Source organism: Hyperolius riggenbachi, chromosome 4 (genome assembly GCF_040937935.1).
Source record: "Hyperolius riggenbachi isolate aHypRig1 chromosome 4, aHypRig1.pri, whole genome shotgun sequence".
Taxonomy (NCBI): domain Eukaryota; kingdom Metazoa; phylum Chordata; class Amphibia; order Anura; family Hyperoliidae; genus Hyperolius; species Hyperolius riggenbachi.
Window position 1 is genome coordinate 442295221 of NC_090649.1, and position 26757 is coordinate 442321977.

Consider the following 26757-nt stretch of genomic DNA (forward strand, 5'->3'; position numbering starts at 1 on the left):
AACTCATCGCTGCATGAACCACTCATGCAGTGATGGGTTGTTCGCGAAGAGTCGGCTCTTAGAGCCGATTCACTTCAGAGAAGGAGATGAGCCAATGCCTTCACAGTAGCAGACACCGCAGGCGTGCCCATGGAGATGGCCTTGCGTGACATAGGTTCGCCAAGACTGATCTAGACCATCCATAGGCCTTCAACTATTGAGATAAGTGTCAAAATGTGGGCCAGTCAGATGTGTTCATAATGACTTATTCAGGCATCTTCCAAAAAGAATAAAAGACAGAGGGATTTTTGGCCACACTCCTGGTAATCGTCAATCAGTGCAAAGGTCAATCTGCCAAAGCACCGGCAGATCAGGAAAACCTGATGTGTATAGATATGGAGCTTTATGATCATTACTGAATACTGTATTCCCAGCTGATACGTTTTCTGTCACTACATGAGCCAATATTGCTTTTTCTATATAAAATTAGAAGTTCCATCAGATTTTCTGTGGCTACGGGTGCTGGTCATATCTAAATGCATCACGTCTTCCCAAAACATTTACATAAAGCAGTAGTGTCAGGCTGGACTTTACCCCAACATGAGGTGTTAGGATAATCTAGCACAATATTGCTTATGTCCTGCTTATCACGCCATAAACATGCTGAATACACTGATGCTACACAAACCACAATCTTTCACCTTCAGAACTAGTCATCGTCTCACTGAAGCCAATGAGTTACAGAATGCCTGTAAGATTATAACAACTTGGATACCAGTTTAATCACATCATATAAATGTAATAATAGCCTGTACATAGCAACACATCCCCTTCTTCATTTATTGGCTTAGTTGGAGTTCAAATCAGTGCTGGATCCACATCATTGCGTTCACGGTGTACCCTGTGCAGGTACGTTGTGCCCATCGCATTGTCTGCCACATGGGTGTGATCTGTGCCACGCGTAACAATAACCGCGTGGTTGTGGGGAGCTATGGGGGACTGCTCCTCCCCACCTTGTAGAGAGCAGTGTAATATTTACCTGCTCCAGTGCTGCATTGGGTGTCTTCTTCCTCCCAGCAGTCGCATGTTTTAGATCTCTGTCTCCTGATCAGAACATGCATCACGAGCTGAAAGATGGTAACAGTATATGGTTTTAGAGCGTGTGGCTGCTGGGAAGAAGAAACCTGATGCAGCTCTGGAGCAGGTAATTATAACACTTTCATGTAGGGGGAGGGGTTAGTGTGTGTGTGTGTGATTGACCACTCTAGGAAAGGGGAGCCCATGAAGACTTTGCCTGGGTGAGGGGCTGTTATGCTTCTGATACATCACTTCCAGACATTCAGTGACCATGCATGGGGGAGAGGGGGCAAAAAACCAAAACCTTATCTTCTTCACTTCAATAATAATCATGCTAGGGACAATAGTCCTTTTCTAAAACAGAAGTTATTTCACAGTATTCAGCTTCACATGAGCAGGAAGTTACCACCATAATGCATCATGGGTAATAATGCAAACCTTTTGGCCCTCTACAAAAATTTCCAGGGGTTCTGATTCTCCATGACATCACTGGGTTCCTCCCTCATTTTGCATCAGCAGCAGTCAGCCATCTCAGCAGTTCTGAAAACAGTAACTACCCTTACCCAAATCAGAGGACACCATTTTTTTCATTTTGGCCAATTTTCCCCAAAGTCAGTTTCACATAAACAGCAAAACAAATGTGATCGGCAGAAGGGATGTTATGTGTGCTGTACACATAGTGTACTTATAACTCGCTCTCTCTATATATATCAATGTAGAACACATAAAACAAGACCTAAGTGATTTTATTATTGAAATGATACATTTCAGCCTCTGTGCAATATCATATATATAAAAATCTCCCTGAAGATCCAGGAGTAATAACTGACAGTGCAGGTGTATAAAAGGTGGTGCGTGTGGCGTGCCCCCTCCTACCCATGGTACGATGGCAGAGGCCGGCTGATGGTGCTGTTTGTCGTCATTGCAGATAGCTCCCACCTGCAAAAAAAATGTAATAAAAAAATAAGTTGAAGGTGACAGCCTAGTAGTTCCTCCTCCTGATGACTCCTCCCACTTCCATGCATAGGTTTTGAAGGACCCAAAAAGAGGGTAGTACTATAAGGGAAACAGGTGATTATGAAACATGCAAATTTATGTATAATGCATCCAACCTTCAGAAATAAACAACCCGTTATTTACAAATTGCTATAAAAAGGAGAGATTGGTGGTCTCAGAATAAAGACCAGTCATCCTTCTTAATACTAGTGATCCTGTCCATAAAAGAGATACGCAGAGGTTGGCCTCATCGAGCTGTTTAGAAGTATTTATAAGGAAATTCATAACACAGAGAAGAAATATGTTTCGTCAATCACACTTCTTCAGGTGTCAAATATATTTAATCTTTATCAGGTTGTCATTAGGTAAACTGAAGTAGTGTAAGAACTATAATTAGAGAAACACACACACTAACTGTATGCATAAATATATAATGTGCAGTGTGTGTGTTTAATAATCCTAGTATATCTGGTGCTGTTCTGCTGGTGTGCTTTCACCTACTTAGAATGAACTGCTTGTGAACTCTGTGGAATACCTTTGACCTACTTAGAATTAACTGTAAATTAACTAATCAACTGTGATTCAAGACCCTGTGTGCACCTGCAGTCCTAAATTTCAAGTTGGCTCCATTCAAGGCCAACCCCCCCTCACATGGATGAGACGTGTATAGACAGGTCTGTCTCTTGTGACGACCCCGAAACTCACGTGAGTGAAACTTGGTATAGGGGCGCTGTCCCCTATAAATATAGGTCAAGAGAATGTTCAGATAAGACATTTCTGAGATATGCTGTAAGAGAGGTGGTACGTATCTCTTTAATTTATGTACTCCTGATGGCTGAGAAATGTTGCTAGATATTTTCACAATTGCTCTTTTTATTATAACCCTGTTATATGTAATCTTTATATATCCTATGTTTATAATTACAAGAATACATTTATTTTAGAACAAAAAGTGAACTTGTTCTGAGACTCATTTCATTGGGGATATATGTGATACTAAATATATATTGGTGGTAGGACTGTGGTTAAGAACCCATCTGGCCAATCTGAGGAGAACTAACGCTTCACTGAGTTAATATTCTCCATAGTTGGTTACCTATTTTATATAGGAGCTGGCACAGGAGGAGAGTTGCGCACTAGACCATGTAAAAGGAAATGTAATGATCACTGGGCAGTGGTGACAAAAACAATCTGACTGGTACATGAGGCCAAAGAAAGGGTTGAATATTTGGCAAGTGTGGACTAAATGAATCATTGCAGAAAAAAAATAAAACAAATAATACTACAGTCCTGGCATTTTATGACTCTTGGGGTGGTGGTTTCTCAATTATTCTTGATTTTTATACTTATGTGGATATAATTCAATGTAATACAAAACAAATTGGCGACGGTGTGTTGTGTACTATAGAATTAGATGGTGGAAATATAGTAAGCATGACACTTCTTGCAGGTGAATGGTTGGGTCCATATGAACTCTATGACTTCCTAGTGGTAGGAGGAGGTAATTCTAGCAGTGTTCAGAAATAGGAAGGGGAAGTAGGGTGGGTTATGCGTTTTATTGTCTTTTCTCTCCATCTGTCCACCACCCCCGAAACGATCTCTGCAAGCCTTATGTACTCTCTGCCAGCCTCGCCCTCTATATCCTCATCCTCTGGCTAGGATGGAGCACACTTAGCAGAATTGCCAGTGTGGCGTAAAACGCATGTTAACGCACACAATGAAAGAGAAATAGCATTTGTTATACAGCACCTGAGTACCGATACCTGGCGTACATATATTAGGATTAATGCGGACCAGAACTCAGAACTTCTTCTCTGCTCTAAAAGATAAGCAACAGCACAACAACCTTTAAACAAAAACATTCTTTATTACAGCTGATACAAATCCTACAATAAATCTGCAGGGTTTCTTCTTCCTGCTTTCATGGAAGCAGACATATTACAATCCTGTGCTTTCAAATTAGCTTATCTGGATTGGCAGTCTGCTGACACTGGAGAGAGATTAAATTACAATTTGTGATTAGACACAGATGAGGGAGAATTAGACAGGTTAAACTCTCTAAATACATACAGGATGCATTTCTCTGTTTTCCTTCTGTCCTGTGCAAGAGTTCAGGTCCACTTTAAAGAGAGGCTTTGGAATAAAACATGTCTGGCGCAAAGGTTTCCTATTACTTTTCTGAAAGATATGGAGGCGTTTACAGAAAAAAGCTGCTGTGACTGGATGCAATCCTTAAAGAGTCCATCCCTACTGAAAGCTGCCACCACCCACAGTGGCTGAGGAGGGTTCTTAAAGGACAGATGGTGAGATTACGCAGAAACTGACGAAATCTAATTGATTTTGACGAACAGTCCAGGGTCCTAAAAACCCGCTTTTTAAAAAAGGGGTACCATGAGGCCCAATTGGATACCACAATACAAGCCTTGAGAGATATGGATAGAAAACAACTATTGGTGGAAAAACGTAGGGATCACTGCACGCAAAATGAGATGACATTCATTAGCAATTACAGTTTGCAATACAGATCGGTTGAGAGATTTTTTAAAAAGTACTGGCCCATTCTTATTAGCGATCCGGCTCTATCAAGAGCACTTCCTAGTAAACCTATAAGTTTGTATACCGAAGAGCACCGAACCTTCGGGATGCCCTTGTGCCTAGCTGTGTGGATCCACCTACAGGCCGGGGGGCTGGTAACTGGCAACAACCTGGATTTTACCCATGTGGAGGGTGCCAGGGGTGTTGCCTAACGAATAGGAGAGAAAATATTCGGTCTATCACATCTTATCATAATCATAAAACTTTTAAATACGTTTGTCACATGCACCTCAATGTATGTAGTATACGTACTGTGGTGCAGTTGTGGGGCCCAATATGTGGGTAGGACCCCGAGAGATCCAAAAATTTCGGATAGGCGAGCACATCTATAAAATAAAAAAGGGCCATGAAGACCATAGTGTCTCTGCCCATTTTCGAAATAAACATCAATGTAACCCTGCTGGCCTGAAATTTTGCGTGTTGGAGAAGCTGGCCCCAAACTGGAGGGGATGCAATCGACTTAGGGAGCTATCCAAGTTAGAAACAAGGTGGATCCATAGGTTGGGGTCGCTCACACCGAATGGTCTCAACATTGAGGTAGACATCAATTGTTTTATTGCTAATGACTAGAGGTGCAGGTACTGTGAAAGGTGCTTTTATGCTGGAGGTGTGTGCATTGCAAAAGGTGCTTGTACGCTAGAGGCGTATGCATTGCAAAAGGCGCTTTTATACTTCATACTGGAGTTTTTTATAAAGATTCTTAATTTTTTACAAATAATCTTTTCATATTTTATCATTTTTTATTTTGTTAGTTCCTCATATGCGGATTTGGTGCAATAATTGAAAGAATCAGTGGATCTGGTGCAATAATCGAAAGAATTTGGGCTACATTGGACGATATGTGTATGTATGGGGGGGTGGTGATCTGAAACCTAGCCATAAGTGGGAGCAGACATTCTGTTCCCTATGTGGTTTATGCGTTATCCCATGCTATGCAATTTGCATACCTTCGGCGAGCAAGGGCCTGTAGATGGTGGGGAATTTGAGGTAAATTGTATGGCTGCATGGGGTGAACACGTGTGGGGATATGTATAGTGTTTTCCGTATTGCAGCCTTGGGTTTGGGGACATAGTGTTCTGCAACGCAGCTTATAAGCTAGGAGGAACGTCTATATCCGTATGGGGTAGATCTATACAGGGCTATGGAATTTCCGTATTGCTGCCTACGTGTAGAACATATATAGGGAGATAGGTTTTCGTAATGTTGTGCCCAACAGGTTTCCGCCCTCACCGCAGGCCGAGCCAATGACCCACACCCTAGTCGGGGTTACAGCATGGTGGGAGGCGGCATGGGCGGGTACAATCTGCATACTTAAACTGCGTAGCGTGCGGCGTGTTCAGAGCCCCTGATGAGTCACGCCCATAGAGTGACGAAACGCGTAGGGCAGAGCTTCTGAACACGCACGCTTGAGAGGATACACACAGACGGAAGCAGCCGGCGCAACAGGGAGGAAGCCTGGAGAGCGATATGCGGCTGAGACATGCCTTATTTTCTCTAATATCTGGTACGCATATATGTATTAGGGATTTTAACATTATTAAAGAAGGTTTTTACGCTATGTGGAGGTGGATGTCCTTATGTCTTGTAGAGTAAACAGACGGTGATTGTTGATGTGCCTGTACTCAAGCTTATATTTGGTGAGCAGGGAAACGAAGAGGGGAAAGTGTGACCCCCAATCTGCATGTGGTGACAGAAATTCCTTGCACAGTGTGTTTTGATTACACAGGGTGTACTTGTGCTTAAAGGTTCATGCGCTATGTGCACACGTCTCTCTCTCCCATTTAAGTCTCTGAACAGGTGACAACACTGAATGGAAATAAGTGGATGCGCTGCTGTTTCTAAAAGAATCCTTAAAGAGACACTGAAGCGAAAAAAATATGATATAATTAATTGGTTGTGTACTATGAATAATTACTAGAAGATTAGCAGCAAAGAAAATATTCTCATATTTTTATTTTCAGGTATATAGTGTTTTTTCTAACATTGCATCATTCTCTAATATGTGCAGATTACACAACACTCAGCATTCAAAATGATTCTTTCAGAGCAGTCTGAACTAATGACCTCTTCTCTGGCAGAGAAAAAGAAAACAGTTGAGATAATAAAAAAGTCAGATAAAGCCCACTCCACGACTTTGAAAGTCGGAGAGCTTAATGGCTTTTTTGCCTAGAGATAACAACTGGAGTTTCTTAACTCTTCCTGTACTAAAAACAATTAGACTGATGTGTCTGATCTTAATGTTTTATTTCTTAGCTGTACTACACATACAAATAATATAATTTTTTTTTTCGCTTCAGTGTCTCTTTAATGTAACCCAAAATCCCCAGCTGGATATTTCCTCCGCCAACAGCTTTCTGACACTAAACCCTTCAAAACTGAGGGAAACAGCAAATGATTCTCAACTTCTTGAGCGCCTAGTTTACTAATGACTGTCCCATTTTCTAGACGCTAACACCTTATTCAACCCCCTTCAATCTGGATTCTAATTCCACCCACTCCACAGAGACAGCACTCAGTAAGGTCACCTATGACCTCTTCCTGGCCAAATCATACAACCACTATTCCATCCTTCTACTCCTGGACCACCCCCCTTCTGCTCCAAACCCTACACTCAATCGGTATCCGCGACTAATCCCTGACCTGGTTCTCATCCTACCTCTCTGACTACTCCTTCTCTACCTCTCACAACATGTCCACCTGATCAATGATTCAATTTGTTTCAGGTCCAAACTGCTTGAATGCATCAATCAAACATGCTGGGAAATCTTGGTCGAAAATGTTTGATCGGGGGCGCAGCAGTAGCGACATTTGATATTGCGACGACCGATGTACATAATGGCAGAAGAGAACCGGAGTTGTGCCGGCGGACATGTGAGACAGGGGAAGACGACATAATACTTGGGGGCAGCCAGGCAGGCAGCTCAGGCAGCAGCGCTAGGCCAATTCCTGATAGATTTCATGCTGAAATCTCTCAGAATCGGCTTACAGTGTATGGACAGGCAAAATATCTCTCTCTACTCTGAGGTCTCTTAATCGATCTCTCCATACATTGCCTGATGTATGGGCACCTATAAAAAGACACAGAGTAAGGCAGACAGTGGCCCGGGTAAAGTTTGGTCGAGGGTGTGTACACACGTTTAGAGTTGTGTAGGTAATCTACTGGAGCGGAGGGAAACTTTGGCATGTGGTTTGCATTTACTGACTTAGAACCAATAATGAGAAAATGGATAGCATCATTCTAGTCTTTCTGCTCAGCTAAATCAAATAAATGGTGAACAATATGAGCCTGTGCGGATTAGACTTGAGCTAGGCTGGGCTGCCCCCTCAGTAGTAACCTGTGTTAAAGGGAACCCAAGGTTAGAGGGATATGGAGGCTGCCATATTTCCTTGTAAACCATGCCAGCTGCCTGGCAACCCTGTTGATCTTCTGGCATAAGCAGTGTCAGTCAAAACCCTGGAACAAGCATGTGTGGTTAATCCAGTAAAACCTGAGTCAACTGAGTCAGAGTACCTTATCTGCTGCATGGCTGTTTAGGGTCTATGGCTAAAAGTATTAGAGACATTGGATCAGGAGGACTGCCTGGCAACTGATATTGTTGACGAAAAAAATAAATAAATATGGCAGCCTCCATATACCTCTCACCTCGTATCCTTTAAGTATTGAGACCCAATTGTAAGAAGTATAAGAAGATGGAGCTGGTTCAGTTATAGTGAATGTTCTGTCCAGACTCCTATCACCGGCTGAGATTAGTGACTCGTAAGATATTCTCATGTATTGTGTTGTAAAGGTCGCTGTATGTTGGCATCTTCTGAGACCCTCAATCTCTTCTTTTATAACAACTTGTCAATAAAGCTTTGTAAAATTTTGTAATTGAAGTTGGAATCTTGCATAAAATGTAGAGTTTTATTCCCCCTTATTTCTGTAGGGTTTAGGGTCATTTGCAGGATTCCGTAACCCATTTCCAGATTTGTAAAAATCGTTAAAGATCATACACACATTATTCTAAAATTTCTTATTCTAGAGCAGCACCTTCTGCCCAATATTTCCCCCCTCCCACCCTCAGCTCATGATTGGCCAGCTGAAGCCCCTCCCCACCTGATGTCATGAGGCAGGCACGCCTGGTCCAGACCATAATGTAATACTGCCAGCTTACAGATCGTCTTCAGACTCGGACCTGCAAAGAGAGGGGCTATCAGCAACATGCATTGTCACATATATACCTGTCACAATGCAGACACCACTAAAATACACACACACACACACACACACACACACACACACACACACACACACACACACACACCTCCTCCGAGGACAGTCAGTGACATGACTGTGTACTCTGTAAGGTGCTGAAGAAAATGCCAATGCTATATAAATACATAATAATGAGGCAGGACGTTAGACTATGCCTATGGTAGGATTAGACTGTGAGCTCCTCTGAGGACAGTCAGCATGGGTGGAGCTAGTATTCCAGTGTTATTCACTGTGGAATTAAATCATCTCATATGTGTGTATCCAGTCTACACAGTGCTTTCACTGTATACCATAGCATCACCAGCATCTCCATACATACGCTCAAACTATATATTGCCCTCACTGTACAGTCACAGAATAAATGTGATGGTGATTGGTGGACAAAGACAGGGTAGCACAACCACTACTCACTGAAGTCCAGGATGTAGAGATCTGAGTGGTCTGTTAAGTTGAACTCATCATGAGGGTCCTGTTCCTGAGAGGGGCTGGAAAACAAGAAAAGGTGGGATGAAGAAAAACTGAAAATCACAACAAGCCAATCACCTGTCTTTTCATCATTTCTTGTAGTGTCTTGTGGTGCCCCCCGTAACTGATGCACCATTACATTAGCCAAACCAGCTGTCCCCTTCCACTTAAGGCACACCCCTCTGCACTCATTCTCCAATGACACAAATTTACATGTTTAGTTTGCCCCGCCCCTCTACCCCAACCTAAAGTCTGCATTTATCCCACACTAGGGCTCTGAACACAGCGTGTCTTCCATAACAACGTTACCTGTGCTCCTCTTTCACTTTCAATGCCACACCCATAAGCATGCACCAATGCCACACCTGTCGCGTGTATCCATGCACCAATGTCACAACCCTCACCCATGTCCATGCGCCAATACCACAACCCATACCCAAGCACCAATGCCACCATCCCTCACCCATGTATATGCACCAATGCCAACCCCTCACCCTTGTCCATGCGCCAATGCCACACCCATAACCCATGTCCATGTGCCAATGCCACACCCATAACCCATGTGCCAATGCCACACCCATAACCCAATGTCCATGTAGCAATGACACACCAGTCACCCGTGTGTCTGTCACACGACCTCTAATCCCTCTAAGCAATCTATCGGTCCAAGTGCACATTAGATGATCCAACATCAGGGGCCACGATCTATAAACCAGCCAGTTGAGATTTTATTATTATTGATTTTATATAGAGCCAGCATCTTCCAAGGTGCTGTGTAACAACATACAGGGTATACCAATACAAAACAAACAATACAACAGCTAAAACAAGACAATGGTGGATTACCACTAAAGCAGTGAATAAATCCTCTACAGATTTTTACACAGGCGTGGAAGGTATGCACACACAATACACAGCATTAAAAAACAAAAAGGGAAAGAGAGCCCTGGCCAAAAGGCCTCACAGTCTAAAGGTTTAAGGGATAGGACAGTAGGTAAAGGGAAGCTGTGTATGAGATAATAGAAATGGTTGTCAGTGGCCAAAATGTCCTAGGTAGGAGAGTATGCTTGCTTGAAGAGGAGAGTTTACAGGTTTTGCCTAAAAAGGGTAAGTGGGTGAGTGGCACTTGAGTTGAGGTAGGGTGTTCCAGAGGAGGAGAGAGGATTAAGAGAAGTCTTGTAAGAGGTAAAAGAGGTGACCAGAGAGGAAGATGGTTAGTAGAGTGAGAATTGCATGCAGGCTTTATAAAGCAGCAGAGAACTGTTTGGGAGTGAGTTTCTCCATGTGTGTGTTTGGTAAGTTTTAGAGCAGTTGGAGACAGGCCTTGGGGGTGGCAGCTCCAAGGGTTTGGCTGCGCTCACATATGGTGTTAGATGCTGGTTCTGGGGCCCCGGGCAGTGAGAGTTCCTGGGGACCCAGGCTGGCTCATGCACCATTGTTTTTAATTTTATTGTAGTATCCCATGCAGTTTAGTTAGGAGGGGGCAGATGAGAGGGAATATCCTGCACGCTGGTGCCCCCTGCTGGTCATATAGCCATTGTCTATATGCAACTGAAGCCCTCTCCAACGACTTGCTGACTTGCTCAGCTTCTGTTTGATTAATCACTGCAAGCTAGGTGTAACATATGTGTGCACTTCTCATTGGCTTATAAGCAGCCTGCAGGCTTTATAAAGCAGCAGAGAACTGTTTGGGAGTGAGTTTCTCCATGTGTGTGTTTGGTAAGTTGCATGTAGGATGGTATCTGGAAATAAGTTTATTTAGATAAGGAGCTAGGTTGTGGAGAGTGTTGTAAGCGAGAGTAAGGATTTTAAAATTGTATCCTTTATTTAACTGGCAGCCAGTGAAGGGACTGGCAGAAGGGGATAGGGATAGAGAAGCGGAAGGAGAGGTGGACTGTAGCGGGACTAAATGGTTGGCAGGGAGACGGCAGAGAGTTCCAATATAGTTTGTAGTTTGTTTCTAGTTGGGACAAAATTGGGGCATGCACCAGAAGTTTGGTAGTGTCCTATGTGAGAAAAGGGCCAGAGATTTTTTTTTAGTTGGAGGCGACAAGAGGAGGATAATTTGTCAATGTGTGGTTTGAATGAAAGACTTCAGTCCAGTATTATATCTAAGTAGCAAGCCTGGGGTACAAGCGTTATATAGTGCCATCAACAGAAATAGTGATGTCAGACATGAGCATTGAATTGTGAGGAGAGAAGATCATCATTTTGGTCTTGTCCATATTGAGTTTTAGAAAACTGGAGGACATAAAGAACGCGATTGCATTGAGACAGTCAAGGACACACTGTTTAAGTATCCAAATCAGGTGCTGAAAGGTAGTTTTGAGTATCGTCAGCATATAAGCGATATTTGAAGCCAAAAGGAACTGATGAGCTGACCAAGACCATAAGTATAGATAGAGAAAAAGAGAAAAGGAGAGGTCCAAGGACTGAGCCTTGGGGAATTTGAACAGTGAGGGGTCTTGGAGGGGAGGTGGTGTCGGAGAGAGCGACTCTTAATGTGAACCTGAGACCAGGGTAAAGAAAGGTTTTATACATACATGGGATTACCTTCAGCCCCCTCCACGCAGATCGCTCCCTTGCCGCAGTCGAAAGCCTCCTAGATCTTTGGTATTAGCCCCGTTCTCCGTGGCCAATCAGGCATAGTTCGCATGCCCCGCGAGCATTCTGGTCTTGCACAGTACTACTTTGCAGGCGCAGAATGTTCCAAGCCACGGGAGTGCACTTGGCCCCACTGTGCCGACTGGCTGCAGAAAACGGGGGAGGATCTGCAAGGCTTTAGACCGCGGCAAGGGAGTGATCTGCGTGGAGGGGGCTGGAGGAAGCCCCAGGTATGAATAAAAAAAAAAAACTTTTATTTCCCTAGTCTCCGGTACACTTTAAGATCCGATCTGTGAGAGAAGAGGAAAGCCAGGAGAGAGCAAGACCCTGAATATCCACGGATGAGAGAATTTGGAAAAGGAGAAGGAGGTCCACTGTGTCGAAAGCAGAAGAGAGATCTAGGAGGATGAGAATAGAGCAGAGGCCTTTAGATTTAGCAGTTGCCAGGTCGTTGGTTGCTTTGAGTAGGGCAGTTCTGGTTGAGTGGCTGGGGCGGAAACAGAGTTGAGTGGCTGGGATTGGAGGTCGTCAAACAGAGAATTAGTGGTGAGGTGACGGACTAAGTCAGTGTAGACGTGGTGCTCAAGTAGCTTGGAAGAGAAGGGGGAGGAGAGAAATAGGGCGTACTCCCCAAATTTAGACAGATCATGAGTGTGCATACAATCGCTACAATCATTTAACTGTTAACTGCCACCACCCATCAGAGCTTTTGGTAAGGCCTTAAGTTGTCCATTGTCTGAATGTGGTAACCAAGTTGCTGGCCACATACCCCTAAGATTCGATTTGCCCTTTCTGTAAGCTCTGAAGCTTTTTATGAAATACGTTGGGGTTCAGCTGGTATTTGGGGATGATGCATCCTTGCAGCGACCCTCTCAGCTTGGCGCTCTGCGGCGACCCTCTCAGCTCGGCGCTCTGCGGTGGCCCTCTCAGCGCGGCGCTCTGCGGCGGCCCTCTCAGCGCGGCGCTCTGCGGCGGCCCTCTCAGCGCGGCGCTCTGTAGTCACCCCCTCTCAGCGCGGCGCTCTGTAGTCACCCCCTCAGCGCGGCGCTCTGTAGTCACCCCCTCTCAGCGCGGCGCTCTGTAGTCACCCCCTCTCAGCGCGGCGCTCTGTAGTCACCCCCTCTCAGCGCGGCGCTCTGTAGTCACCCTCTCTCAGCTTGGCGCTCTGCGGCAGCCCTCCCAGCTTGGCGCTCTGCGGCAGCCCTCCCAGCTTGGCGCTCTGCGGCAGCCCTCCCAGCTTGGCGCTCTGCGGCAGCCCTCCCAGCTTGGCGCTCTGCGGCAGCCCTCCCAGCTTGGCGCTCTGCGGCAGCCCTCCCAGCTTGGCGCTCTGCGGCAGCCCTCCCAGCTTGGCGCTCTGCGGCAGCCCTCCCAGCTTGGCGCTCTGCGGCAGCCCTCCCAGCTTGGCGCTCTGCGGCAGCCCTCCCAGCTTGGCGCTCTGTGTACTGACTGCTTCCAGATGTGAACCCTGAGAAACTGACAGGAGGATCCATACTGCCGTTCTCCTGTGCTGACGTTTCAACCTCTGGGTCTGAATGCACATAGATGACCCAACAACCTCCAGGATCAATCTTTACCCAGTCAGCTGAGATTCGTTTAAGATCAGAAGGGTGCATACACACATACAATCGCTACAAGCAATTAACGGTATACTGCCACCACCCATCAATATCAGGGATAGGGCCTGCTCAAGGCTATTCGAAGCTTGTAAAGATTTTTTTTTCTTCAAAACAACCTAATCTTTTTAAAAAATAAAAAGTCCTTTATGGTAACGTCCCTTTACAAGCGTTGAATTCTATTCTGGGGTATATTTAGTATAGGTAGATAGCCTTTTGAATAATTTATTTAGAAAGCAAAAGGGTGCATAACAGGATTAATATAGACACATGTTATATTTAAAGAAATGAACAATGTAGCCAGCAGCAGTCAAAATAGAAGTAGGATTAAAAGAGAAAAAAGAATACTTTAAGTTTGAAGAGGCACGAGTCTAGTTTTTTTGGGTTAAAATTCTTAAAGGAAACATCAGGCAAAAATGGTAAAATCCGTTTTACTGACCTGGGGCTTTCTCCAGCCCCTCGCAGTCGTCTGTTCCACGCTGATCACTCCGCTGCAATTCCAAGCTCCCCGCACGCTGTTCAGGCCGACCTCGAGGCCGTCCTTACTGCGGCTTCGTGAAGCGCCGATGTCAATCATGGCCACGTGGTCTGTGGCGTACTGCGCAGGCGCAGTAGTTATCACTAGTATGTGCATTCGATTCATGAAAAGCCAATTTATCCCTTTGCAACATTAGAAAACAATATGGCAATAATCTGCTCTGTCATATCTTAAATACCTCTGGACCTGCTTCTGATATCATGCATTAGAAAATATGGTAAAGTTCATCGTCTCAGCATTCCACATTTACACTTTCACAGTGACCCAATGTCTGGTTCGCTTTAAAATATAAATGGATATTACTTAAACATGTGTGCTCACAGTTGATTACCTCCTGTGGAGAGTCTAGCTCAGCCAGGATGCCCTGCTGCCATCTCTTCCTCCCTTGTCTTTGATTTAATGTAGCTGGGTTCTGAGTAGCTCCTTTTGTTCACACTGTGTTGGGTGGAAGTGTGAACTCAGGAATCACTCTGAAAGACAGCTGTCCTTCAGAAAATAAATATGTCTGTCCTGGCTTAGAAAATTTTAAAAATTACAAAAAAAAAACAAACAAAAAAAAGCCCTCAACAAACAGATGGCGCTTGCCACTAGTGTCCATGCGCCAATGCCCACCCCTCACCCGTGTCCATGCACCAATGCCACACCCCTTCACCGTGTCCATGTGCCAATGCCACACCCCTTCACCCATGCACCCAAGCCACACTCCTCACCCATGTCCATACTCCAATGCCACATCCCGCACCAGTGTTCATGCTCCAATGCCCCACCCCTCACCTATGTCCATGCTCCAATTCCCCACCCTTCACCCATGTGCCAGTGCAACATGCATCTAAGTATACATCCACCAATGTCCCGCTTGCCACCTCTGGACCAGAGACGCTAGTCATCACCAATCCTTCAACATTAATCCTCAACAATGAGACACTCAACCACTGTGTAATTTCCCCCCATCCCCCCCCCCCCCCCCCCCCATTTCACTGAGTGCACTCGTTTCCCTAAGTATCTGCAATGCTCTCCAAGCAGTGATCAGCTGTAGCTCAGGTGGCACCACCAGCTTGGCTTTTAAGGTAGTAGCAATTCAGCGGCTTTTCATACCTTGTGCCTCCAAACAGCAGGATTTTCTCCCCCACAATGCAGCAGCACTGCCGGCGCCTGGCACACGGACCTTTTCCCTGGACCTCCACACGCTGCCAGCGACTTGTTTCTGATACAACAAAACCAGACATGGAAGATGATTAGCAAGCCTGACTCTACTCATCATACATCTCCCTTGTCATTGGCTGACACAGACCAAAAGATGTAAAATAAATTATGGAAATCACTACAGCTATCACTAAACTATGAAGTGAGACCAAAGAAGAAAAAAAGGAAAAAAAAAAACCAAAAAAACAAAAACCACATTACAAGTAGAGAAGGAACCCGCACTGTCACTGTTAGAGAAATACAAAGTGTCACCAAGTACTTCAGTAGAAGGAAGCCTCTGGATGGTCACTAGGCTCCCCATGTCCTGCTCAACCCCACCTATCCAGCACCTGGACCCCATTGTTCATGGCCGTACTCCCCGTGGTGTACTAGCACAACTACAGGGATCAGGAATCAATCCCTCAGGTGACCGTTTTGGGCAGCGTTTGGTGACGAGTTAATGAAACTTTCTCTTGCTTGGAGAGGGTGGAGGACATTGCGCAAGATGGAGTGGGAAGGGTAAATGAAGTGTATTGAATTGTAGGTCACAGCCTCATCTTAAAGGACAACTGAAATGAGAAGAATATGGAAGCTGCCATATTTAGTTCCTTATAAGCAATACCAGTTGCCTGGCAACCCTGCTGGTCTATTTGGCTGTAGTAGTGTCTGAATCACACCAGAAACAAGCCTGAAGCTAATCTTGTCAGATCTGACTATGTCAGAAACACCTGACCTGCTGCATGCTTGTTCAGGGTCTATGGCTAAAAGTATAGAGGCAGAGGATCAGCAGGACAGCCAAGCAACTAATATTATTTAAAAAGAAAATAAATATGGCAGGCTCAATATCCCTCTTCTTACAGTTGTCATTTAATGGTGCATTCGGAATAACAGAATCTAAGTGGTTGCTGTGAGCTGTAGTCCCTTGGAGACTCATAGCTAATGCAGGACTCTGTTTCAGCTTACCTGCTTGCTTGCCTGCCTAACACTTACTTGTTTTGGAAAACTAACTTTTTGTGTCAGAGTTTGCCTGAGGTTTATGCCGACCAACGCTTGGGGGGCTAAGTTCTTGTAGAGGGGAGAGTTTTTAATGCATGGCAGTGGTATGGCTGGTGCAACAGCTCTGTTGCTTGGTTTGATGAGCATCTGCTTACTAATTTTAATTGACAAACTTGTTATTTACTGAGTTAATACATTTTGAAACCCTCTGTACACATTTCTTTGTTATGTACTTGTTGTAATAGATATTTCTGTACCTATATCTCCAATACATCCCCTCCCAATTTCCCCACATTTACTGAAACGCTCGCAACCCTAAAGCGCTCTGTTCTCTTCTTGCCTCTGGGAGGTGTACGTATGAATTGGCTGCCGGGAGACTTGGGCGCAGGACATAGCCGGTATATGGCTAACCCTGCACAAGTTCCCGGCGGCATAAATACTATTCCCCCTCCACGTGGATGGTGGGGAATGATATAATCTGGCTTCCAGCTATTGCTGGAGGCCGAATTATAGTGTTTTAAGAGCAATTTCAGCTCCATCTTCTGACGGCGCTGAAGTTACACACAGCCTATTACAGTCTATGGTGATGCTGGCTGCACCCAAATCTCCGCTCTTCTGGCCGCTTGGTTCGTGTTGCAGTTTTGTACTGCAATGTGCTGCACAGTTCTGGAATAAATGGCACTAAGCTGTCACACCACACAGACAGCGATGGAGCAGGCCAGGAACCTTGGGGCGTAATGGAAACAGCACATACCTGGAGTATACTTCCACAAGTCCTGAAAGTGACGATTCAGACGAGCGTTGTATCCGCCAAACACGTACAGCTCTCCCTGATAGGCAACTGAAAGACACAGAAGACAGAGCGTTACAGAAGCACGAGAGAGAGAGAGAGAGAGAGAGAGAGAGAGAGAGAGAGAGAGAGAGAGAGAGAGAGAGAGAGAGAGTTCCCTGAACTGACTGAGATGGTCACTTCTTTGTGTTCCTGGGACCTCAGCAGCACCTCCGAAGACTTGAAGCAGAAAAACATACATTAGCAAAGACCCTTATCGTTATAACCTATGTAGTTATCCAGTCAACTTGTATCCTAAAATTATGTCAACTGTATTAAAAACACAGTTGCACAGTACAGCTAATGCTTGGGCAGCCATCATGCATTTTATGTCATCAGAAAAAGGGAGTGTTTCTTCCTAGGAGTGCAGCTGCCACAATTCGTCACACAGAAACAGCCTCCGATATTCTCCTCCCCATTCATGTACGTCTGACAGCAGGGAGAGCTGGGAAAGGAGGTGGGGGTGTTGGGCATTTATTAGCTCCATGTCATCACATGATACAGCTCCAGAGCATGTGACTCAATATTTACCATTTCAGGGATTTTTAATTGATAAAGATTCTGTCCTTGGAAGTCACAACAGTGTGGAATATCAACCAGAGCGGAACCCCGGACCCATTCTGAACACAGATCTGCAGATTGTCCTCCTGCCTACTGATTGGACAGTGGCATGAGTTGAGGAGACACACACAGGGCTGTGAAGTCAGAGTTGGAGTCAAAGTAATTTTGGGTACCAGGAGTCAGAGGTTTCCTAAAATGAGGAGTCAGAGTCGGGAGTCAGATGATTTTTGTACCAACTACGCAGCCCTGGTAAGTATTAGACTTAGGAGTCTGAGAAATTTTGGGTACCTGGAGTTGGAGGATTCATAAACTGAGGAGTCGGATGATTAGCTGTCTGAGGTTTACCAGAAAGGGGAGGGCACTCTGAAATTCTGCCAAGTCCCTCAGCTTCTGGCATAGAAGCTATGGGAAGGGTATGGTTGGCCATAGTGAAGAATGCAACGCCTAACTGCAGAGGCAACATATGGCATAGGTTATCAGTACTCCTCTGTCTGTTTTCTTCAAAGTGTACCTGTCACGAGGAGACTAAGAGGATATATACTTACCTGGGGCTTCTTTTAATCAGTCCACCCCTATTCTGCTACTGTCAGCCCCGGTAGCGGACTACTGCACATGTGCTGCCACGAGCCTCCTTGATCATGCTACTGTGGTCGGAAAAGTTCTGGGCCTGCGAAGTTACGAGTCTTACTAGCGGGGCAGGCACAGAGCGTTCTTGACCATAGAAGCACAATCCAGGAAACACGCAGCCAGGGCCACACATGGGCAGTAGCCCCTGAGATCGCAGACTTTAATTTGGTTGCAGCCAGGGCTGTGGAGTTGGAGCACTTTTTGGGTACCTGGGGTCGGAGTCAATAAGTAGTTAAACTAAGCAGTCGGATGATTTTGGTACCATCTCCACAGCCCTGACAAGTATTAGACTAAGGAGTTGAGGAGTCAGAGTAATTTTGGGTACCTGAAGAGTTGGCGCATGGACACGGCCGGGTGATTATGCAGCATTGGCAGGAAAGGGAGGGGCCAGTCATATGACTGCAAGTTGCATAATATGTTAAGTTATAAATACAATAAATAAATAAGTTGTGAAGTGAAGTGGACATAAAGGGGTACTGCAGCCCAAACTGCTGTAAACCACGTGCATCACAAAGTTTGTGGTTACACACAGCTTGGGAGCTACAGTTATCACCAGGAATAGGAAACGCATTGGGTGTATGGCCATCTGCTTGTGCACATCACTGACCATTAATAACCACTGGCAGAAACAGCTGGGTATATGGCTATCACTAGTTACATGGGCTGCCATGTTCCCGAAACCAAATCATTGCTGCTGAAGTGGTGACTGCCAACCGAATGTGCACGCCACATTTCTCTTCCACCAAACTTATTTCCATTCACCGGATTCTGCAGACAAACACCATGATTGCCTCGGGCAGACAAAGTGCCATGCGGCTGCCCAATCAGCTCATCGATGACGCAGCTAAACATGGCAGGCCACCTGGTCACAGAAGCAACACATTTCAGTCACAGCCTGGCATCCTTGTCAGAGAATGGAAGCCCCGCCTACACATCTTACTCACAGGCAGAATGGCTCCGCCTTCCCTCGGGTGGAGAGGTGGACTGGGGTGTGTCCAGCCACTTTTCTGCCATCAGGTCAAAGACTCGGATGCGATTGCAGTAGATCTCATTGTTCGAGTGGAACGGTCCGGAACGGTCTGCGCGGCCCCCGAACACATACATCTTATTAGCGATCACTGTGGCGGAATGGAAGTCTCTCCAGCGAGCAGGCGTGCCCTGTGAGGAAACCATGAGAGACGCTTCACTGAACACACGAGGAACAAACATTATACATGAAAAACTGATCTACAATTGTGTCTGTAGTTCTAGTAAACCAGCATTTCTCCTAGAGTCCCACAATCTGATTTGTCTAACCCAAATCAGGGAGGGGAGGGAGGGGGGGGGGGGGGAGGAGGTGAAAATGACTCAATGTAGAGCAAGGTGACCCAGAGACTGTGGCAGGGCAAGTGTCAAATGTAGTCAAAATAACAATGAATAAAATTGTTGTATTTTTATAATGTTGTAATTTATAAATTAGTCAGTGGTTGCCTATTGCAAAGTTTTTTTCCTTTCTGATTTACTTTCTAAAACTTATCACAGGTGGCAACATCTTTAGTACTGGCAGGCACATCACTGCAGAATGTTCGTTTACCGACAGCCAGTACAAAAGAATGCTCTGGGGAAGGGGGAAGAATTACAAATAATAAACAGCCCAGGCTACACCTCACCAGGAGGGTGGAGTCATATACCAATATACAGCAATATTCAGATATAGAAAGCATTTCTGATATTGAAACCAGGATATTAAATGTAAAAGCGGGTACCCTGAATAATTTACTGGATTCCACCATAAGTTGATACGGGTCCTCTTTAAAAGTGGGATTGTCAGCCATAAAATCAAAAATTCTATTTACCCACTGCTCTATGTTTATTATGCAGTCTACAACCTGACCCTGAAATACAAACATTTCAATATAATCATAAATATTTCTGCTGTAATAAAATCTTATCTCAGTCTGCCTGGCTCAATTTGGTACATTGCCAAGGAGAAGGAACCTTGTTCTCTCCCCTCACTAATTGACTGAGTGCAGTTCAGTGCGATACGAGGCTGAGAAGGGAAATACACCTCCCCTCTATGCAGAAGCTCCTGAAATGGGATCTATGCTTAGCTCACGTGTTTACAAAGCAAGCTAGATATGACAGTGAAGTTTCTAGGAGAAAGAAAAGAGTAAGGGAGGAAATGACATCAGGATTGGCTTCAATTAGAAGTAGTAAAGATGGAAAATGCCTGAAACTGGTTTTTCTTTATTTACTATATAAAATGCACTGAAATCAAAACATGGACAGTACAATACATATGTTATGTAAGTAGTACAAGTATTCATCTACTTATATATTTGTTTTTTTTCCTGGGATAGTATGGCTGTCCCAGCTTCTTTAAATACTCATTATACAGATCTATAAGTTTTTTATTGAACACGCCATAACACAACATTTTGTGTAGCTCAATCACATGGGTGGTAGGTGGGCCCAGTGTGCACAGTCCCCCAGCTTACCTTGGCTTTCACTAGAGTCCAGTTCATAGATTTGGTGTCCAGTTTGTGGATATCATTGGAAAAGCAGTCGGCCTGTTAGGAGAATTAGGAGAACGGATTACAACCCACCAGCCAATGTCCATCGCACCCAACTCTGAAAAATCTATAAAATAAAGAGGGCAACAGGACAAAATCCCATTCTCTTCCTCACCAGCTGTTCGTAGCCTCCAAAGATGTACATGGTCCTGTCCATAACACAGGCAGAGTGGCCATCCCGCGCTCCAGGGACCTGACCAGACACGCATGGCGTTGCCCATTGCTCAGTGCCTAAAACCCAAGTTAGTCTGTTAGTTTGGAGTTCCTGCACAGCTGCGCCACGGGAGTACATTTGAATTTGGCGCCGGTAGACTTGGGCACAGGATCCAGCTGTTATATGGCTGGTCCTGCTTCTGCACAAGTCCGGGCCGAATTAATTACTATTCCCCCTCCAGGCCACCATGGATAGTGGGGGAATGAAATAATTCGGCTTCCAGCGATTGCTGGAAGCCGAATTATTATGATTTTTAAGCAACCTCGGCTCCGTCTTCTGACGGCTCCGACGTTACTCACTGAGCGCCGCTATAGACTGAATCCCTTTATAGTCTATGGCGGCGCTGGCTGCGCCCAAACCTAGCAGCGCTGAAAAGCACTGCTCCGCGCCACGGATATATAACGGAATTCCCTACCCGTGTGAAAAGTGTAGAGGACGTTACAGGCTCCCTCGGTGTCATTCCGTCCGCCCCAGATGTAGATGATGTCATCTATGAGGACTGCCGTGTGCCCATACCTCATGTAGGGGACCTTGGACTGACTGTAGATGACCGGGGGCAGTTTTCTCCAGCGCAGTGACACTGCGAGAGGGAAACAAAATGCTCAGCGCACTGTCCAGAAGTCACATCTGCAAGGGGCACATAATCATCTGCTACATACATACATACATACATACATACCAGCATTGAAAACATGGACATCAATCTGCCTCAGCGTTTCATAATCCTCTTCTGAGCAGTAACCACCAAAGGAGAAGACTCGATGGCCAACGGCCACTGCAGCATGGTTCACCCTTCGCGGACCCCCTTCCAAGTGCACCGTCCAGCGAGGCATCCCCCCACTGCATAACGTAGCCAGGTGGGGTCCTATGTGTCACCAGAGCCTAAAGGGGCAAGTGAGAGATCAGGAGAACATAGATGTTCCAGCCCTAACATTTGATGAGCTTTCAGGTGGTGTCCTGTAGAACAGGGGTCTCAAACTCAATTTACCTGGGTGCCGTAGGAGGCAAAGTCAGGATGAGGCTGGGCCGCATAAGGAATTTCACACAAAAAAAGTCCTCAAAAGGTCATTATTAAGAGTTTTAATTATTTCTTCTGAACATGACGTGTCCGGACTATTTTGCCTATTTTACCTTATAGTTCGCTTCAGTGCTCCCATTACAAGTAATCAGCTGTGTCCCCGCCGCAAAACGAGGGCTGCAGAGCCCCCAAATCCCCCGGGGGGCAATCCGCCGGCATTTCCTGGAATATAAGTGTAGCAGGTGTAAACTTTGCCCTTTTATTGAACGAACTAATGTGTTTGAAAATAGCACGGGTGATGTAGAATATGATATACGATCATTTATTAATTGTAATACGACACGTGTCGTTTATATCATACAGTGCCCGTGCAAGCTCAAGTATATTGGCAAGACAAAAAGGGCCATGAAAGAACGGGTGTTAGAACATCTGGGTAAAATTAGAGGAGGGAAAGCAATAGGAGGTATATATGATCACTATAGAGAATGTCATAATAATGAATTAACAGGTACTTTGGTTAAGGGTATATATAAATTAAAGGTATCCACTAGGAGGGGGGACTTTGACGAACTACTGTACTGTAAGGAAGCGTCCTGGATCTTTAAATTAAAGACTGTGGCACCATTTGGTCTAAATGCAGAACTGGGCATAAAAGCCATACAGCATATTATGGGGAATAATGGACTACTCTCTTTCAACACCCTCAAAAATAATTTTGATCTGCCCAATAAGATGTTTTTCAGATATCTACAAATCCGTTATGCTTATAATAGCCAGTTTGGAGATGGTGGGCCACCACTGATTTCCTGTGATTTGCAGCAAACGCTAATGGTAGATGGCCTAGCTAAACATCTCTCAGTGATCTATTTTGCCCTTATGTACAGTACTACCCATAGCCTCACTAGGTGTCAATCTAGGTGGAATGAAGAGGTTCCTGGGTTAGATGACAAGGACTGGGAGGAAATTTTGGAAAACTTTGTTAAAGTCCCTATATCGGCTAGAGACCGATTGATACAATTTAAATTTCTTCACCGTACATATCTCACACCTATGCGTATGCACAAAATTTCAGCCTCCAATACTCCCAACTGTCCCAGATGCAATACTGATCCAGGAACCTTCTTTCACATGTTTTGGGATTGGCCCCATGTGTACTCCTTTTGGTTTAAGATCAATGATTTAATTAATGAACTCCTCCAAACGAGGCTGATACTCTCTCCTAGGATATACCTATTAGGGCTGCTGGATGATACCCCACCGGGCAAGCACCCCCAATATCTAATTAGAATATTATGTTTTTATGGCCGTAAAGAAATACTTCGAACCTGGAAGTCAGATAAGCCCCCTTCCTTCAATCATTGGAAACATTCTGTCATGAAGACCTTACCTTTATACCGCCTGACATATAAAAGCCGAAACTGCCCTCGCAGATTCGATAAAATATGGGCCCCTTGGTATAACAATGTAGAAGCCCTTCCTACAGGTCCAGAGGACTAAAAATAATACCAATCTAACTCTCCTTCCACTCACAATCTGAGGGTATCTTTTGCTGGCCCTGGTCTCTGGAGGTAGGCACTGGAATCTTAACTTTTCTCTAACCTAACCTTTCCTATCTCTTTGCCCCGCCCCTCTCCTCCTTTTCACTCTCTAACGGTTGGTATAGCTGCAGTAATGCTGACCAATTTAAAGGATTTACACCTGCTAGATGATTCTTCTGTGTTGTATATTAATGGGGTTATTCTTTTAAAGTCTGGTGATTAATATGTAAATGGCACATACCCATTATATAAGATATTCACTGTTATTGCTTTTATGGGATTCTACTTCCTGCGTATACATATAGCATATACCACTGTAGTTCTCTTTATCTACTCTCTTTAGTACCTGCGTGTACTTGTTGTATGTTTTCTCTTGAAACTCAATAAAATTGAATTGTTAAATGCAGAACTGGACCTAACTCCATTTCTGCGGATCCGACGATATGATTGATCGATTGGGATATGTATGAACTCGCAATGAATGGTAGGTGCCATGTGAAATAGGTGTCAAAAAACAGCAAAGAACAATGGGGGTGTGTTTATCCATCTTCACATCCTCGTTATGGACTACCCAGTGCAGACCCTGTGACAAATGGAATGTGGACCCATGAATTAAATAAAACTGCCAATAACCATATTATTGTATGATGTGGAGTATTATCCACCCAAGTACCTGTCATCTATGTGGCATCCAGCTGCCTTTCCCTCTATTATAGTGCGAACTGATGACGCTTCAATGGACCCCTGTAGGACTTAGTATGCCTGCTCTGCGCAAGTGCCGATTTGAGATTGACACATGTATGTATGGCTACCAGCCCACCTAGCTGCCCGTAGATCAAAAGTTATGCTGCGAGTGTGGAGATGGGGCGGGCCTTCAGACTGTTCTTAATCGCATTGCTGTATGTTGAAGCCACACCCTGACGAAGCGTCACACATGACGCGAAACGTCGGTGGGCGGAGCCACGCAGCCTGAGCTTCCAGCCACGCTTCCACGCTGACGATTGCTTGGCATCTGGCGTCCGGCCCTCCCGCTGTTAGCCTCTCTGGAGAAGACAGCTAACCGGACTGTATCCAGAGCGAGGTGATCTAACTACCGGGGTGGAGCAGACGAATAGGACGGCTTTATAACAATCCAGGCTGCCCCATAAGCAGTGAAAGAAACTGATTTACATGCACCGGAGAAGCTAGAGAGACGCAAGCATCTATGTGTGGTGAGACCCACCCTTTCTTTCCCTATATGGATATGTGAACTGCAATTACTCCAGGGATATATATCATGTCAGCCCTAACTCTATGGATACTGAGTAGGGTGATAATTTAATTCCACTAATTGTGGCCATTACCTGGAGTTTGCCGGACTGTGGAAACATTAAGGGGGGCCCCCACAAAAACCATCCATGATTCATATGGCACCAGTATGCAAGCGCGGGATGCCTGGAGTATGCATGTGTGAGACCATCCATGTGCATTATTAAACTGGAATATGTATTATTACTCGCTGCTTCGATGGCTATATTAGCTTTTGCATATGCAATTTTAATTGTTGAATCATGAGTGCTCCTTTCACATGTGTATTAGAGATTTCGTATGTCCTTTTTTGACTAATACATTTTGATACTTTGCACATTAAGGCGGCTGGTAACCCATATTTGTTGTACAATATATTGGGATTTTCTGGAAGGGGCAGAGCTTCAGCTTCAGCTCCGCCCCTCCTGACGTGAATTGCGGCGGATCGCCACCTCTGCCCGCCCCTCTCACTCTTCCCTCACAGAGAGGGGCAGGGAGAGGCGGCAATCCGTGCGCGATTGACGTCAGGAGGGGCAAAGCTACAGCTGGAAGCTCTGCCCCTCAGCGCAGTCATGGATGTTTTGGGGGCTCTGCAGCCCTCGTTTAGCGGCAGGGATGCGGCGGATTACTTGGGAGCACTGAAGCGAACTATAAGGTAAAATAGGCAAAAATAGTTCGCTTCAGTGTCGCTTTTGCCGGCGTGGGCCACAAAATATTGTACCGAGGGCCGCAAATGGCCCGCGGGCCGCAAGTTTGAGACCCCTGCTGTAGAACAACCACACCACCCCAACCGCAGAGAGGGCAACCACCACCCCAACTGCAGAGAGGGCAACCACCACCCCAACCACAGAGAAGGCAACCACAGAGAAGGGAGGGGGTTGAAGGGTCCAGACAGATTTGGGATGAAGGGTGGAGAGGGAAAACATATTTGAGGGGGAGGGGTGTCTGTTCAGATTTGGGATGAAGGATAGACAGAGGAAATATTAGATATTGAGAAGGGAGGATGTTAGAGTCAGGGCACATTTGGAGTAGGGAGAGGAGAAAAGCAGGGGTGTGGGGGAAGGAATCAGGGCTGGGGCACATTTGGGATGAAGGATAGGAGGATGACAGGTATTAGAGGGAGGGGTTAGGGCAAATTTGGGATGAGGTATAGAGAGGGAAAAGCAAACATGTGCGGTAAAGAAATGTGTAACGGAAAATTACCAACAGTGGCAATTCCCTTCTTTTTCCACATTCACAAAAATGTTAATGAGTGCGAGTAAAGGTTGGTAAAAAAAAAAAAAAAAAGTGTGATACCTTAGTGGCAATAGTGAAAAAAGGCATAAAAGATTTGTTAAAAATGCAGTATATGTGTGTAACATTATTTTCTATTGAAAAATGCCAAAGTCCAAAATTCCAAAGCTCAAAATCCTCTAAATTACATGGAATTGGATTGTAAGTGAAAAATGGCGACAGGTGATAACAGATGAAAGAAGGGGGAGGGTAGAAGGAGACAGCAGTCACTGGGAAGGGGGTTAGAGTAGATACTGGGGGAGAAGTGACAGGGCACATATGTGGGGTAAAGGGTAGAAGACAGCAGATATGGGGAGGCCGAGGATATCAGAAGACGCTACTAAGGTACATTGAGGGGAGGGGAAGAACAAGCGGGGTAAATATGGGGTCACCTCCTCCGCTGGGTTCTCCTCTCTCCTTTACTCCATATTCAGCCGCCGTCGGAAGTGATTACAGCTGCTGCCAACCAATACTGGAAGTGATAAGCGCCACCAATCATCGCTCACGCCGTGCTCTCCCCACCTCCAGCACTGTACGCCACCGGTGACCCCGCCCACCC

At 45.2% G+C, this 26757-nt stretch overlaps 1 protein-coding gene across 1 annotated transcript; it reads right to left on the minus strand.

Annotated features, from left to right (window-relative positions):
• Positions 1 to 1786: 1786 nt before the first annotated feature.
• Positions 1787 to 26754, minus strand: KLHDC3 (kelch domain containing 3). The gene is made up of 11 exons (XM_068232608.1): positions 26591 to 26754; positions 21763 to 21965; positions 21499 to 21663; positions 20985 to 21100; positions 20795 to 20866; positions 19262 to 19475; positions 17055 to 17141; positions 15218 to 15326; positions 9314 to 9387; positions 8744 to 8822; positions 1787 to 1995 (listed from the first exon to the last, which is right to left on the minus strand). Exons 2-11 carry the CDS (start codon positions 21914 to 21916, stop codon positions 1929 to 1931), a joined length of 1137 nt encoding a protein of 378 aa, XP_068088709.1. The 5' UTR covers positions 21917 to 21965; positions 26591 to 26754; the 3' UTR covers positions 1787 to 1928.
• Between the last annotated feature and the right edge of the window lie 3 nt (positions 26755 to 26757).

What these genes read in the sequence shown, in the direction of transcription:
- KLHDC3 (XM_068232608.1), bottom strand. Translation starts at nt 21,916, where the DNA reads ATGCCTCGCTGGACGGTGCACTTGGAAGGGGGTCCGCGAAGGGTGAAC. An exon ending in CCTCTACACTTTTCACACGG is followed by an intron (nt 21,101 to 21,498) that starts GTAGGGAATTCC and finishes CTTGGGTTTTAG; the next exon opens with GCACTGAGCAATGGGCAACG. An exon ending in TGCCTGCCTCATGACATCAG is followed by an intron (nt 1,996 to 8,743) that starts GTGGGGAGGGGC and finishes TTTTTTTTGCAG; the next exon opens with GTGGGAGCTATCTGCAATGA.